The 14605-nt window shown below is 35.8% G+C and overlaps 2 protein-coding genes across 15 annotated transcripts; both read left to right on the forward strand.

Moving 5' to 3' along the window:
• Nucleotides 1-1847: 1847 nt before the first annotated feature.
• On the forward strand, nt 1848-6099 carry LOC142623731 (uncharacterized). 14 transcript variants are annotated; one of them, XR_012842205.1, is made up of 6 exons: nt 1849-2022; nt 2122-2254; nt 2417-2481; nt 3045-3093; nt 3498-3570; nt 5793-6099. XR_012842205.1 is itself a non-coding variant. In XM_075797183.1 (5 exons), the coding sequence occupies exons 1-4, from the start codon at nt 1901-1903 to the stop codon at nt 3556-3558; spliced, it is 348 nt and encodes a 115-aa protein (XP_075653298.1). In that variant the 5' UTR covers nt 1848-1900; the 3' UTR covers nt 3559-3571; nt 5512-6099. The 14 variants fall into 14 exon arrangements, 6 of the variants coding, with proteins under 6 accessions (XP_075653298.1, XP_075653299.1, XP_075653300.1 ...); XR_012842208.1 differs by lacking the exon at nt 3045-3093 and having other exon boundaries at nt 1848-2022; nt 2142-2254; XM_075797183.1 differs by lacking the exon at nt 2417-2481 and having other exon boundaries at nt 1848-2022; nt 2142-2254; nt 3042-3093; nt 3498-3571; nt 5512-6099.
• Nucleotides 6100-9846: 3747 nt separating this feature from the next.
• Nucleotides 9847-12103, forward strand: LOC142623733 (large ribosomal subunit protein eL19y). The gene is made up of 5 exons (XM_075797189.1): nt 9847-10087; nt 10718-10840; nt 10984-11297; nt 11543-11598; nt 11831-12103. Exons 1-5 carry the CDS (start codon nt 9976-9978, stop codon nt 11853-11855), a joined length of 630 nt encoding a protein of 209 aa, XP_075653304.1. The 5' UTR covers nt 9847-9975; the 3' UTR covers nt 11856-12103.
• The last annotated feature ends 2502 nt before the right edge of the window (nt 12104-14605 follow it).

Below are 14605 nucleotides of genomic sequence, written 5' to 3' on the forward strand. Positions count from 1 at the left end.
TAAAAGGCGCATTGTGTCAGACCGTCAGTTCCAGATAACCTAACGGTTCGTGAACTGAGGCGGCGCACGTGGCAGTTACCAAAAGAATTTGTAAAGTTTTTCCACCCTCCGTTTTTATTAATTGCTCTTAACCCCCTCTAAACCCTCTAAATAGCTTCCTCTAATTTTGCCCATCACTTTTTACATCCTCTCTTCCTCAGATTCCTTCTCTGCCGAGCATACTTCTCCCATGAACATATTCTCCAGCCTAAATCATTGTTTTCTAGAGCCCCTAGTAAGTTTTCTTTACTCTTGCCTATTCTTTCAGTTTTTCCTCACTTCATAGTTTAGGAATGAGTTATTCTCATCTTCTTGCACCTGGGGTTGCCCTTCTTCTTCATACTCCCTATCTTCGCATCCCTTCTGCCTTCTTTCCAGCCAGGTGGATCCCCGAGAAGACCTCTCAAAGCCACTCTCAACATAACTCCCAGATTGACCTCCAGACATTTTCCTGTTCACGTCCTGGTAGAACCACAACTTTGTAGGAGGGCCCCATGGTGGCGCCAATTGTGCGTACCTAAAATATGGTTGTTGGGCTCAACCTCTACTTAGGCTCACAATCTATTTGTATTGTGGGCCTAGGATTTTCTACTATGGGTGGTCCCGTGCTCGGTGACCTAAATATTCTTCTATTTCTACAATCCCTTCTTTCACAAAGTTGCTCCCCTTTTTCTCTTAGTTTTGTCGCTTTTTTCTATCGGTTCACTCTCTAGAGTTTTCCAACCCCCTCACTTCTCATCCTAGTCTCTTATTTATAGTGTAAGGTCAGTGGGAATGTCATGATTATTCCTAATTACAAGTGGAGATGGGGGTCCAATTCCATTGTTTCGAAATGGATGTTTCATTGGGAGTTGTAGTAGTGGCATTGGTACTGGTTCCCACCTCTTATAGGCTGTTCGACAGCGATATTCCCCAAGGCCCGACCGGACAGCCAAGACGTGCACCCCCGAGTAATCACGTTCCCATCTGAGACGCATTTGACTGTGATCACAGGCCCAATGTGTCTTGGGCCAAGCACCGTGGCACAGGGCTCAGGCCCACGGCTTTGTGGGCCTGGGGCCTTACCCCATACAAGGGGTTGAGCTAGGGACCGCACCATAGGGCTAGAGTTAAAGGCCCAAAGGGCTTTGGGATCCCATACCGTACAGTAACAATTCATATTCAAACTCATTAATATCTGTTAGGGTACTTTTTTTTTTTTTTTGTTCACCTAATTTTATTTGAGTACCACCTATTTATTTTCAAATACCACTAATAAGTCATTAGGTTTTTCCAAATATTTTTTGCTCTATTATTATGTTAATCACAAATGTTTTATATCTCATTATCTAAATTGGGTCATGATATAAACTATCACAAAAGCCCAAAAACTCATATTTTATCCAATTTTATTATCATTATTTAGCTAAACCTAGAACCGGCCCTATGAACCCAAAACACACATCATATTCTATTTAAAGCCCAAGAATACTTATTCTTGGCAATATTTGAAAAGCCTATGATTCAAGTCCAAGACAAAACAATCTATATATATATAATAGACGAAGCTGAGAGAAAGTTGGTTCCTACATTTAAGGACGTGTTAACAAATAGGATAACTGCCTATTTAAAATTCAGACACGTGTACAATTTTTTTAAAAATAATCGTACGTTACAATGCTTGACTTTTTAGACTTCAGACACGTCTTACTTTAAAAAGTGATATATTACATTTTTTGGTAATGCTACAGCACCGTTTAAAAGCTACAAATTATAATTTTTCGCTGCGTTAAAACACTTTTTGGGAGCCCGGTATAAAAGGAAACTAACCGCTTAAAAAAAAAAAACAAATTTGCTCTACGGTGATAGAAATAGAGAGGCGATGAGACCTGGAGAAAGAAATAGAGAAAGAGGCAGAGTTAGAGACCTCTCAGGCCAGTACCACCGTCGGACTTTGACCACCAAAATTCTTGCTTCCCTCGACTGGCGATGCACTGTTACAGAGTGAGTTTTCTTTTTTTGCTTTCTTTGTTTTTCGATTTTTTTTATAAATTTTTATAAGTAAAAACCTAAATCTGCGATAACTATAATCTATGTTTACAGCAATTTGGGTCGCTCACCAGACTTAGACCGCCGGAACTGCAAGCACACAGAAAGAAACCGTTAAGCCATACATCCGCCACCCAGATCGTCGAAACCGGCTCCGGTCTTTTTTCTTTCCATTTTTTAGATTTGGGTATGAAATGTTACTTTAATTGATTTTTTTTTTTTGTTGAATGGGTTTAGATTTGATTCGTTTTTGTTTTGGGATTTTGGGTATGAAATGTTATCAAAATGTTTGTTTCCTCAATTTTAGATATTTGCTTTTGTTTTGTTTTTTGTTTTCTGTTTCATTGAGACTACTGAAACTCTTCCCTTGTTCTTTCTCTGGCCGTTTCGTTTCTGCAACTCCATACACACAAGGTCAGTATAGCTTTGTTAATTTTACTGTTTTGGATACTAAATCTGTGTAGTTTACCAAATTTGGCCCACTTTAGTTCCATTTGTGTTTTCCGTTTCAAAACAACAGACATAGGGAATAGAAAATCCAAAATCGCAAACCAATTTTGCCTCTTCAAAAATTGAAAAGAACCCTTTTCTTTTATCAAGGAACAATAGCATCTCTTACAATCTGACCCATTTTGTAACTGTCAAATTCTCCCATTTGATCAGACACACATGGATAAACCCTTTTCTCCATCAAATTCCTTACGCATATTTATTCCTTATTAATTGTTGTTGCTCTCTATCAATTGGTAAGCCCTATATCTTCTCTAAATTTCATTGACTTCCTATGCATTTCATGCATCAAAGTAAGGTATTTCCATGCTCATGCATAATGATTAATTTAGCATTAGTCGAAAACTTGGGTTAGCAGATTTTCATATGAATGTTAGGATTGTGAAAGGGAAGTTTGTCCTACCCATTGCATTTGGGTGTAAAAATTTGACAGAATCACAATATGCTGTTGTTTTTTGCAATAGCAGGTTTAATTATGCACTTGAAGTGTTCGATAAAATGCCTAAAAGATGCAAGGTTGGTTTTTATTGGGATGCTTTGGTCTCAAATTAACGTCTCTACTTTTTTGTTTTGAGAATTTTTCCAAAGTGAAATTTTGAGTAGAAACAAACAAATAAATAGTAAATAGTTTGTTAAATAAATGTGTTACTGCATATTAAGGGATTATTTACTTAATATGGTTGTGTGATTATTTACTTTTTGATAGTTTGTTTGGCGTGTTTCTATCTTTCATCTCTCCTGTCATTTTAAAAAACCTTCTTACCCTTTCATTTTTTGTTGCAATTCAGATTCGCTGAGTTTTTCCTGTCAAGTACTAATAATTCATTAATATGCCAAATTTTCGAGGGCCTCAATTACATTTTCACTTATCAGTAATTTTGTATATTCAATGACATTTTTTTCCTCACGTGCTAATGTAGATCTATCATCTCAGCTCTGGCTTATAAGACAGTTGGTAGCTATTCAAGAAGAGCTACTTGATTAAATAGAAAGGTCAGGCCAACCTAATTTTCCTTCGTTGCTTTCATTTAAATTTGTATCTCTTTATCATTTGTTAATATTTGATTAAAAAAAACTTTAAACAAAAGCAGTTTAAAAAAGATGGGTTTAGTATTTTTCTTTGAATTCTTTGGTCTCAAAATATCATCATTAGTATTTTTTTTTTTTTTTTTAAAGCACTGGGAGTATCGTCCTATTGAAAATAGATGTGTTTAGGAAAGGCCTAGGAGAAGATAGAACTATGAGAAATTTAGAAAATACAGCTACTGATGGAAGAGAAAACTAATTGCCATTAACACGTTACCATCAAATCGTCGGAACTACCATCGGTAAAGGTTTTCTTTTCTTTCTTTCTTAGATCTGGGTATGAGATTGGTTGGATTGAAATTATTTAGGTATTTGGATTACACTAGGTTTTGTTTTGTTTTTTTTTGTTTTTTTTTGTTTTTTCACCGTAAAGAAATAGGATTTTTTTTTTTTAGATTACAGAAATCACTAAAAAATATTGGTTTTAGTTTGGGTACTTCTGTTTCTAATCTTAACCAAATCGTTGGGATTAAATAACTATAGGAAAGGCCTACAATTGATGTTTTTTGTTTTCCTTTTTTGATTTCCCAAAAATTGATCAACAACTTGCTGAGATGGGGGAGACTCCAGTGTAATTTGTTCATGTAATCGTGTATAGTGAATTGTGGATATAAATCGAACTTTTACTTCCTATATTAAATTTTAATTGAAATAGCTTTATAGTCTCAATAAGGATCAAGAACGCCCTGACTCTCTTGAGGCTCAAATATCCACACATTTCCTTTTTCTTGATTTTATCAATTTGAGTACTCATTGACCAACTAAAAACCTTAATAATTTAAGTATATGAATTGTGGCATTAAACCATGTGCTATCTTTGTCATATCCTGGAAAAGAAACCAAGCATACCCAATCTTCAATGACCTGTGAAGCTTAATCCTGTGTTTTCCTGCCAAGTAGAAGCAAGTTAAGGTGGAAAATTAAATTTTATGATGCATACATTGATGTAAACATTTTTGTTATTGTCAACCCTTTAATTTCCTGGACCTGTTTGGGCTTATAGTTGTCAATCGGACTCAAATTAGAGTTGTGAATGGGATTTACACTACTTTGATTCAAAAGAACAAAATCAAGCCCTCTCTCAAAACTCTTTTTAAAAAACGAGACTGCCAAGAAGAAACCTGCACTTGACCATAAATTAGTACTCAAAATAGCTAAATTGAAATTCGGTGACTGATAGAAGTCGGTTCTTTACATGGCGGGGAAGAAAAAGAGATAGAAAGTCATGCTGTCGGACATCCAATTTATCTACTTTTTTCCTTTCTCTCGCATTTTACAAATCCTTTGGAGATTGGTACCCCTCTCCCGGCTTATCGAGATATTTCTTCGAATAACCTTTCACGGTGAGCTGAAGAAAGCATATTGGAACGCCAAATGTTTGTTGAAAATGAGTGATAAATGAGTGATAGAAAATCTAATAGCCTATGTGCAAATAAATATTAGCTACAACACATTGCCAAACCATTTAGACCAACTTTATAGCAATTCATTATTATTGTCTCTTTTACTTTCCACAAAGTTTTATGCTTAGAGCTTTAACATAATATGTAATTCATATCTATGAGAAATACCTAATTCGAGGCAACTGGCCTCCAAGAATGAGAAATAAGATTTAGAGAGAATAGAGAAGATTAGGAGAGAACCGTTGCTTATTTCATTCAATGGTCCTTACAATCACCACTCAAGCAAACCACTAATATCCAGTTTTCTTGAGTATTCAAAGCTATTCCAAGTAAAGCCATATATGTTGCATTCTAACAACCTATATATCTAACTAATCGCAAGCAACTTACGGACGTTAACGGCTTTTATGGTAAAAGACTAACAACTCCCTAACTCTAATGCGGCGGCTTAGGACAAGTGTACATTAGGCAACATCAACAATAACGGCTATAGCGGCAAGTCAACTTTAGCGGCAACATCACAGGTGTTGCTTGATGACTCTTAACATATACTATATTGTTAAGTAATAAAATAGTTTACTATATTTTAATATACAAGTTACAAGGAAAGTTTTGATGCATCGGTTAAATATGATCTGTCATGATTTATTATTGCATATTATTTTCCTTGAGTTTGGCAATGATTTGATTTGATGCAATGATTTTCTATGTTTGGGTTTTTACCAGAATGAGACTGATTTTCAGAATTTATGATGGCTGAACCAATGCTCATGATTGGTGGCAATAATGCTCAACATAAGTTGCTGCATAACTCATGTTGGTGGTGCTGCTGGAGGTTTAAAGTAGCTGCATAATTGTTGGTGGTGTTGTTGCTTAAAGTCAAATTCCTTTTTTAGACACCATATGCTTAAATATATAACATTATTTAAGTTTGAATGTATGCCGTGGAAGTATCATAACTAAGTTTATGTAGGATGCAAAGCTCATAATTAAAATGTAAAATGTTCCTGCGCATTGCGCGGGTTAAACACTAGTTTCATTAATAAAATTCAAATCCATAATCAAAGCCCATGATTTAAACCCATGACAATTTATTTATCCAAAACTCAATTCACATTAACAAGATCAAAGCCCAATTCTCATTGGCAACATCAAAACCCAATTCTCATTGGCAATATCAAAAGCCTAACTTACGTTGGCACTATTAAAAACCCAAGCTAACTACTTGACATTATTTTATCAAAAGTCCAAGTTTATTAATACTTGGCAAAATACTATATCATAATTATTTCACTTAAAAGTCCAATAATGAACAATAATTTAGATTCTTAAACCTATTACTATAATATTACAAGCTCATGGAATTTATGAATTATCTATTCAAAAAAAAAAAAAAACTATTCTCAAAACCCATGGCAATCATCTTATAAAAGCTCATAGAAAGTTATGATTATTTATTTTAGACCCATGACATTTATTTATTTCATATCATATTATAAACTCATGTTCACTCTCTATCTTACATCACAGCATTCATAATATTTATTTCCAAAACTCATGGTAATTATTCATCCTACATGCCCATTATGATTATCTATAGAAAAACTTATGAGAATATCACATTATTCCATTATAGTGGATATTGCCTCTATTTAAAATCCATGGTAAATATTATTCTCAAGAAAATATTGGAGGTCTTTATTTAAAAAGCCAAAAAAAAAAATCATTTACAAAGTAATCCGTAGCAAAAATTATGAGAAACTATACAAGTTGTTATTTAAAGCCCATGGAAATTAATACCCAAAACCTATCATGAATATATATTAAAGCTCATGGATTCATTTTATTTCTACTTACAACTAAAGCCCATGTGGAATAAAAATCCATGACAATATATGGTAGCTTTGTCTATTTTGTAGGGCTCACAATGAGAAAGCAAAAGGATAGGCCAAAGTAAAGAGAACCACCAAGTTAGAGGCCCACCAAAATACTCAGCCCTCATGGCCAAGCCAAACATGAAATCTCAGCCAAAACAGTCCATGTGTGCAAACTGACCCTGCTAGAGAACTCCATTCAATTCTGCCTTCCGCTAAAGGTCACCTCAAGAAACAACTAAGCTCCCAAACCAAATTAGGAGCTGGCCATCTATCCCACTGCCAACTCTGACGTGAATAGTACCAGAGGCTGACACCTAAGGGCTAATGAGCAATAAATACCCTTCTTCCCCAAGTTTTGGTCACAACTGAAGGAAGGCATAACCAAAACCTTTAAACTCATGAAATCCTCAACCAAATAGTTTATTTTATTACTAAAAATGTATGTAATTGGTTCATGAACCAAGCCCATGAATCCTAAAGAGGAAAATTTGGGAACCTGTGGTTTGGAGAGCATAAAGGGATCTCCAACAGAACCCTCTAAAGTGGACTTAAACTTTGACACCTGGCTTGGGGTGTTGAATCCTACTTCTTAGGGTCCAAATCTCAATTGCAGCACTAGAATTCTTCTTTAATACTTGTCTTAATCCTATTGGTTGAACACAATCTCAGCAAGCTTAGCATTTAATGCAAGATTACCCCAAATACTACCCATGTGTGGCATTGCCCAAAGAAGCAAAACAACCCTAAAAGCAAATCTCCCATTTTTAGGCCAAATCCAAGTTATTAATTCAGTTGTCCTGCTCCCCTGAATGAGACCTGAGTTTTTTGGATTCTTGTTAATTAATGCTTCTCTAAACTCCATTATAAAAGGATAAGCACCTCAGCCCACAAACACACAGCTACTCCCTCTATAACTTTCTGATTTGTTTGCCATTTTGCTTGTAATTCAGCTCTCCTCAAGCCCACAACTCATTCCCCTTAACCCACACTCACCTAGCCTCAAACATTCCTTTCCTCTTTTGCATAATCACAGCCCATAAATGCCACCCAATCAGTCACAAACAGCTCACTACTTACTAAAGCCTTAACCTCAGTATTAATTCTATCTCACGCACTCAAAATAGCCCACATTACCTCATTCATGCCTTATGCACACATACTCACCAAAATCTTAGTTTAATACTTGCTGCACTGAGTTAGGATCTCTCTTTCCCTTCATACCATGCCAAATAACTTCTTTTTCATCACTAGACAGCCACTAATATTTACTTATTGTTTTACTATGGGAGGCTATAATGTATTTGAGACTTTTTGGAATTTTTTCTTCATATTAGTGTAATGATGGCTAAGAGTACTGTAGACCCTATTGAAAAAATTACATAAGAATTTCCTGAAGTTAATACTTTATTAAATTTACTTAATACTTGAATATAAATTACCCTACCACTAGAGGACTGATTTGAACTATGATGCTGTAAAAGGACTAATAATATAACAAACTAACAACAGTAACGTGTTTATTGGGTTTTATTGTTGTCTTCTTGTCAAGGTGCAACCTCTATCTCTTGCTTGGGCAACTTACACAACACCGAAAGCCTTTGGGCTTTATTTCAAGAGCCCATCGTCGAGTTTTGGCTTGGCTACCCCATATTCTATTCGGGAACATCAAAATTTTCCACTCAACAATATCTAAATACATTTATTTGTAATTCATCAAATTAACCTTGTTTCTGTTAGTTTTAAATACATCTATTTAATTAATATTTAAATACAAAGGCTCCATTTGAAATTTTCGCCCTAGACCTCCTAACTATATCAAGCCAACCTTAATGGTTTGGAGGGTAGGATTGGGGGCTTTAATGGGCCTAGAGCTTAGATTTTGTTAAGTGAATTGAGGCCACTTGCAAATCTAAGGATTCATGAAAAACAATTCACATGTTAGCCTCTCTTTGTCATGCATAAGTCACATTATCTACTATGCTCTACGTGACTGAAAATCCTACTTAACACTTTCAAGTCAAGAAAAAGCATTTGATTTCATTGAAAACTCTTTGATGTGGTTGGGCACATTTAGCATGTTCCCTAGCACCATTTTAGCTTAAAGGGTTCAAAAAATTGAGTTTGGTCAACAAAATTTCTAAATCGTAACTAAACTAGGTCATCCAATATCTAAACAAAAGCAAAATCAAAGTTTGCCTTCTTTTTAGCAATGTAACATTTAAAATGGTTTAATCCTTATTCAAAATCGAATCTTAGGGATGCCCTAAACCTAATATAAAGCCTTGCCAACAAGCCTTGCATTAACAACACATTCCTCTACCTCACATACAAATTTATCTTATGAGTCACATAAAAGTAGCACATTATTAACGATTGTTGCATACGTAATAACTCAATACTGTCATCTCTCTCCCTTATCACGTCTCTTGTTCTGTTGTATTTATGGCTTAGTAAAAGGTTAGAGCTATTTAGTATTTTCATGCATTTCCCCCCTTGTAAGCTATTACCTTTGGGTATATATTTTTGATGTATCACTGGGCTTTACACGGAAGTATTATGACCCAATACAACATTTCAACCGACCATGAGGCAGGTACGAGTTGAACCATTTTCCCTCTAGGTCAACAAATGTATGGCTCAAACTTGTTTTTTTTTTTTTTTTTTATAAGTTGGGCCAGGTTAGTGGGTTCAAGTCCAATTTTGCTAAGTCTACCAATAACCCATAGAAAACCAATATGAGATGTCGGGTCGGGTTTATGGGGGAATGACCACCCGTATGGTATGTCTTAACATTATCAAATCATAGAGATCCGAAAATGATATCCAGGTGGACCCTTACCCACATTGACTAACAAGTAACTCGCCAAGTAAACCGCTCCGGACTCAGTGACTCGGCCAAAACCCTAACCCTAAAAAAAAAAACCTTATCGTGGGTACTATATAAAATCCCCTTTGATTTTTCATACGCGAAAAACCCTCCTCCACTCGCACCCAGGGAGAGAAGAGGCAGAGAGAGAAAAGCAGCAACAGCAATGGTGTCGCTCAAGCTCCAGAAGCGGCTCGCCTCCAGCGTCCTCAAGTGCGGGAAAGGCAAGGTTTGGCTTGACCCCAATGAAGTCAGCGAAATCTCCATGGCCAATTCCAGTAAGCTCTCTCTCTCTCTCTCTTCATTTTCAGCTCAGGATCCACATCTTATCTCCGTTAATCTATCATATCTGTGAATTTCGGATCCATATCTGTTTGAATCGGATTAATAATCCAATACTGTATGCCTTTTCATTTTCGTTTTATATGCTAATCTAATTAGAAATTTTGGATTGTCAAATTTCTGGGTACAGTACTAGGGACATTCATCCTCATGTGGGTATATGGATTTCAAGACCAGTAATGTTGGTGCAGTTGTGTTGTATGATAATATGGTTGTAATGGGTCATATTGTTAAAATCTCAATTGAGAATTTGCTTGTAAATATTATCAATATAAGTTTGGTACTGAAATTGGTCATTTCTGACTTGATTGTTTGTTATGTTATTTGTGGTGTAACATGGTTCTTATAAGGTGTAGTTTGGCTTGCTTGTTTTTGGTGCATTTGTTCCTGTTTTGACTGCAAATGTTATTGGCATTTGCTTAATATGTGGTTTGTTTCATGTTGTTGGTTTTGTTTAATGCCGATGAGCTCATCTGGGTGCGTGTGCAAACGTGCCTGTCAAAAATTGTTGCTGGTTTTCTGTTTAGTAATTCGATCTGATGATGTTACATGATTAATTTGTGCAGGGCAGAACATCAGGAAACTGGTCAAGGATGGTTTCATCATCAGGAAACCAACAAAGATCCACTCTCGCTCCCGTGCGCGCAGAATGAAGGAGGCCAAGAGGAAGGGTCGTCACTCTGGATATGGTGCAGCTTTATAGAAAACTTGTTGTGTCTTGTTTCTGTTGATGCATGTCATGTTATGTTGTATTGCAACTGTTTGATTGTCATACTTTGGTTTCTAATTCTTTGAGGTTCATAAACTTAGTATAATCCCTAAATGTGTTAAGGTAAGCGCAAGGGTACTAGAGAGGCAAGGCTGCCAACCAAGGTCCTTTGGATGAGGAGAATGCGTGTACTAAGGCGTTTGCTCCGTAAGTACCGGGAAGCAAAGAAAATTGACAAGCATATGTACCACGACATGTACATGAAGGTGAAAGGTAATGTCTTTAAGAACAAGAGGGTGCTCATGGAGAGTATTCACAAGTCAAAGGCTGAGAAGGCAAGAGAGAAGACACTGTCTGATCAGTTTGAGGCTAAGCGTGCTAAAAACAAGGCCAGCAGAGAGAGAAAGCATGCCAGAAGGGAAGAGCGTTTAGCACAGGTATGATTGATCTTCCAAGATAATTCCAATGTTTTTTTTTTTGAATTGGAATCGCACTATGTTATTTTTGGAATTGGACAAGAATGTTATGGAAAATTATTACTTGTGATCTGTATACTGAAGTTAGTTTTTGCTTCTGGAGGAAAGCAAAATTGTCATACTATTTGTAGAAAATACATTATTATAACTTGGTGTTTGCTGTATCTATTTTGGCAATGTGAGTTAATTGTGCCTTGAAATAACAGGGACCTGTTGAGAGGGCACCAGCAGCAGCTGCACCACCTGCACCACAACAAACTGAGTAAGAGACTTGATGTTCGTTTATAAAATCATCTGTGTGTGAAAAATCTCAGATACCAATGTTGAAGATATGAATTTAGGGTGTTCCACCCTCTATATTGTATACTTTATAAATTGTTGCTGGACTGGCACATTCAAGTCACAATAATAATATTATCATACATCCAATCCATAGCAGTAAATGTATTGTCTGAATTTGACACAGTTCTATTTGATGTTTTTCTTCCTTGCAGGGGAGCTAAAAAATCTAAGAAGTGAGAAGTGTAACATCTCTGATGAACACATAGCAAGAGCTCAAATACGCGAATACTCTTTTGTTTCCTCTGAAGGACTTCGTTCATCTTAGCTATTTTAATATGTTTAATGAATTTTGCATTTTCATTACAAAGATTTAAATCTTTGAACTCTCAACTGTTCTTTTTTCTTCTTTCCCCGAATGTTGGATAATGTGTCTATTTGTGACCGTATGGATGCATGTCTTTTTGGGACATGGGAATTTTGATTCACATTACTGTCAGTAGATGTAAGTACAGCTTTGCTTTTATTTTTGTGAGTTCTGTGATTGTTGTAGCCTGCATTCCTCTTGTTGGTGGCAGTTGCTCTCCTCTCTCTCTCTCTCTCAAAATTGGGATGGGGTTATTGGGATAAGGAGGGAAAAGGGTTGATCGAGTACTCAAGGCTGGCCAGCATTACCTTTGCAGCTTTGTTATACTTATTTATTACAGATGGATGTTGTTTATGGAAGTTGTTTACAGGAGCACAGCTATGGCTAGGATCACAACAAAAATTCACAACAATTTTATAACCCCATTCTCTAATTTGCATACCACCTAATACCTGGATTTACCACAATCTACAATTTTTTTTTTTAAACGACCCAATTGTGACGAAGGTTGTCAAAATTGGGATTTTACGTAGAATCGTAGGAGTCGTAGGAGGTAGGTGAGATTGTAGATTATAGATCATAAGGTCCTATTGAGAAAAAAATTAAAAATTATACACTGGTATGTTAAATAATTACATAAATTATACATTCATTGATATAATTACAATACATCACTATATCCATTTGTAAGCATTATTTAGAGATGCCAAAAATTTTAAAACATGGCACTATTGGAATATTTTTTATTCGGGTCTAATTGACATACTTTTTACATTAGAGTGAAAAAACTTAGTTTATAGGAATTTTATTTTTCATTTAAGTTCAACTGAGTTTTTTGTCAAGTTTAAAATGTTACAATAAATAAAGGTCATTTGGGATCGTTAGAATCGTGTGATTGTACCGATCTTAAATTATAGCAAAGATCCTTAAAAGATTCGGATCGTTTTAGGCAGGTGAGATCGTAAAATCGTAGGATCTAGATCGGGATTTTAATAACTATGATTGTGACCCTAGAAGGACACATTTGATCACATTGTTCATCCGCTTTCCTGCCCCATATACTGTTGGCCTCACTCTGTCAATTAAACAAAGGATGCTTTCGAGCGCATTGTTCATGCGCTCTCCTGTAAATGATTGGGCTCTCTTTGTCAATTAAACAAATGACGCCTCATTATCCTTATGTACTATTTTGTTAATGCACCTATTCTATTGTAGCTCTCTTTGGTAAACAGTTTTTTTTTTTTTTTTTTTGGTAAATTAAAATAGGGGTTTGCTAGGTTACGCTAGCCCCCAAGCAGGGCGCTAAGGTTAAAGCCCTTGGGCCAACTCGTATGGATGTCTACCAACGGACTCCTACTGGCAGCGGGACTCAAACCTAGGTGAGTTAGACGAAGTATCTAAGCCTTACCAGCTGAGTCAAGCCCCCCTGTTAGCAAATTTGGCAAACAGTTTAGCTGTTTATCTTTTACACCATCAAGAGAAAGGAGGAAAAGTGCTTCAAACACGCTTTTGACCAAATTCTGCTTGGATCATTCTAATCGAAGTCCAATAATTTACATCATCAAGGGAAAGAAGGAAAAGTCCACTTAAAAGGAGGGGGGATGTTCAATGTTCATTTGATTAACCGTTGTGATGCTGTTGACTGATATTAATTCCATTTCAATATTGTTATCCAATCATAGTGAGTCACTTGTCTTTTAAAGACAAGGCATGGATGTTGCTTGGTACTCGATCTTTCCATTTGCCAACTGAGGTGTGCTAGGCTGCTAGCAGCCAAAGGTAGAATATTTGTGACACTTCTATTGGGTGAGCACATGATCCTATGTTCATGGTATTCCATTGATTTCTCAATTTGCATGAAACATGCACTGGGTAAATTTTAAGGGTTGTCTAAAAATTGGTCATGTGTCAGTCTTATGACGTGTCTGTTGATGCTCCAATGCACTTGACAAAAGCCATATCCAAATTCCACCCAATATCCTCGTCAGTCTTAATTGTGTGGGTTGTGGTTTTCTAACAACAACTGCTAACTAATAAGGTTATAATTCTAAAAAGAATGGAGTATACTTGTGCTTTTTACCTACAAATGTGTACACAAAAAAATAACAAATTGAAAGGTGGATAAAACTCACGTCAGTTTTCTTTTATCATTAAAAAGTGGTTCTGTTCCATTGAAGTGCCGGATTTGGGACAAAATCAATATTAGGGTCCGTTTGAATACAATTAAAAACTAAAAATATTATAGCAAAATAATTTTTAAATGTGTGAATAATATTATGAGACACATTTTTAATATATATTTTTAAATAAAGTTCGTGAACTGAACAGTGCACTCAGCTAAAAAAAAAAAAAAAAAAAAAAGTTGAAACGTGAAACTCAGCAGCAAACAAGACGCAATCCTCCGAATCCAAACAGATACTCCAAAGTACAAAGGAAAGCCAAAAATAGTTGGCCTGCCATATTCATAAATTAAACCGGCAACATCTACTTTCTTTGTTTGTTATCACCTCTTTACCCATCCTGATTGATTTAATTGACCATACCAAAGACTCGTTAAAAAAAAAAAAAAACCAATGTGATGATGCATACATTTATATTATAGGTCACATTTTTTTACCATTTA

This window comes from Castanea sativa, chromosome 2, assembly GCF_040712315.1.
Source record: "Castanea sativa cultivar Marrone di Chiusa Pesio chromosome 2, ASM4071231v1".
Taxonomy (NCBI): Eukaryota; Viridiplantae; Streptophyta; class Magnoliopsida; order Fagales; family Fagaceae; genus Castanea; species Castanea sativa.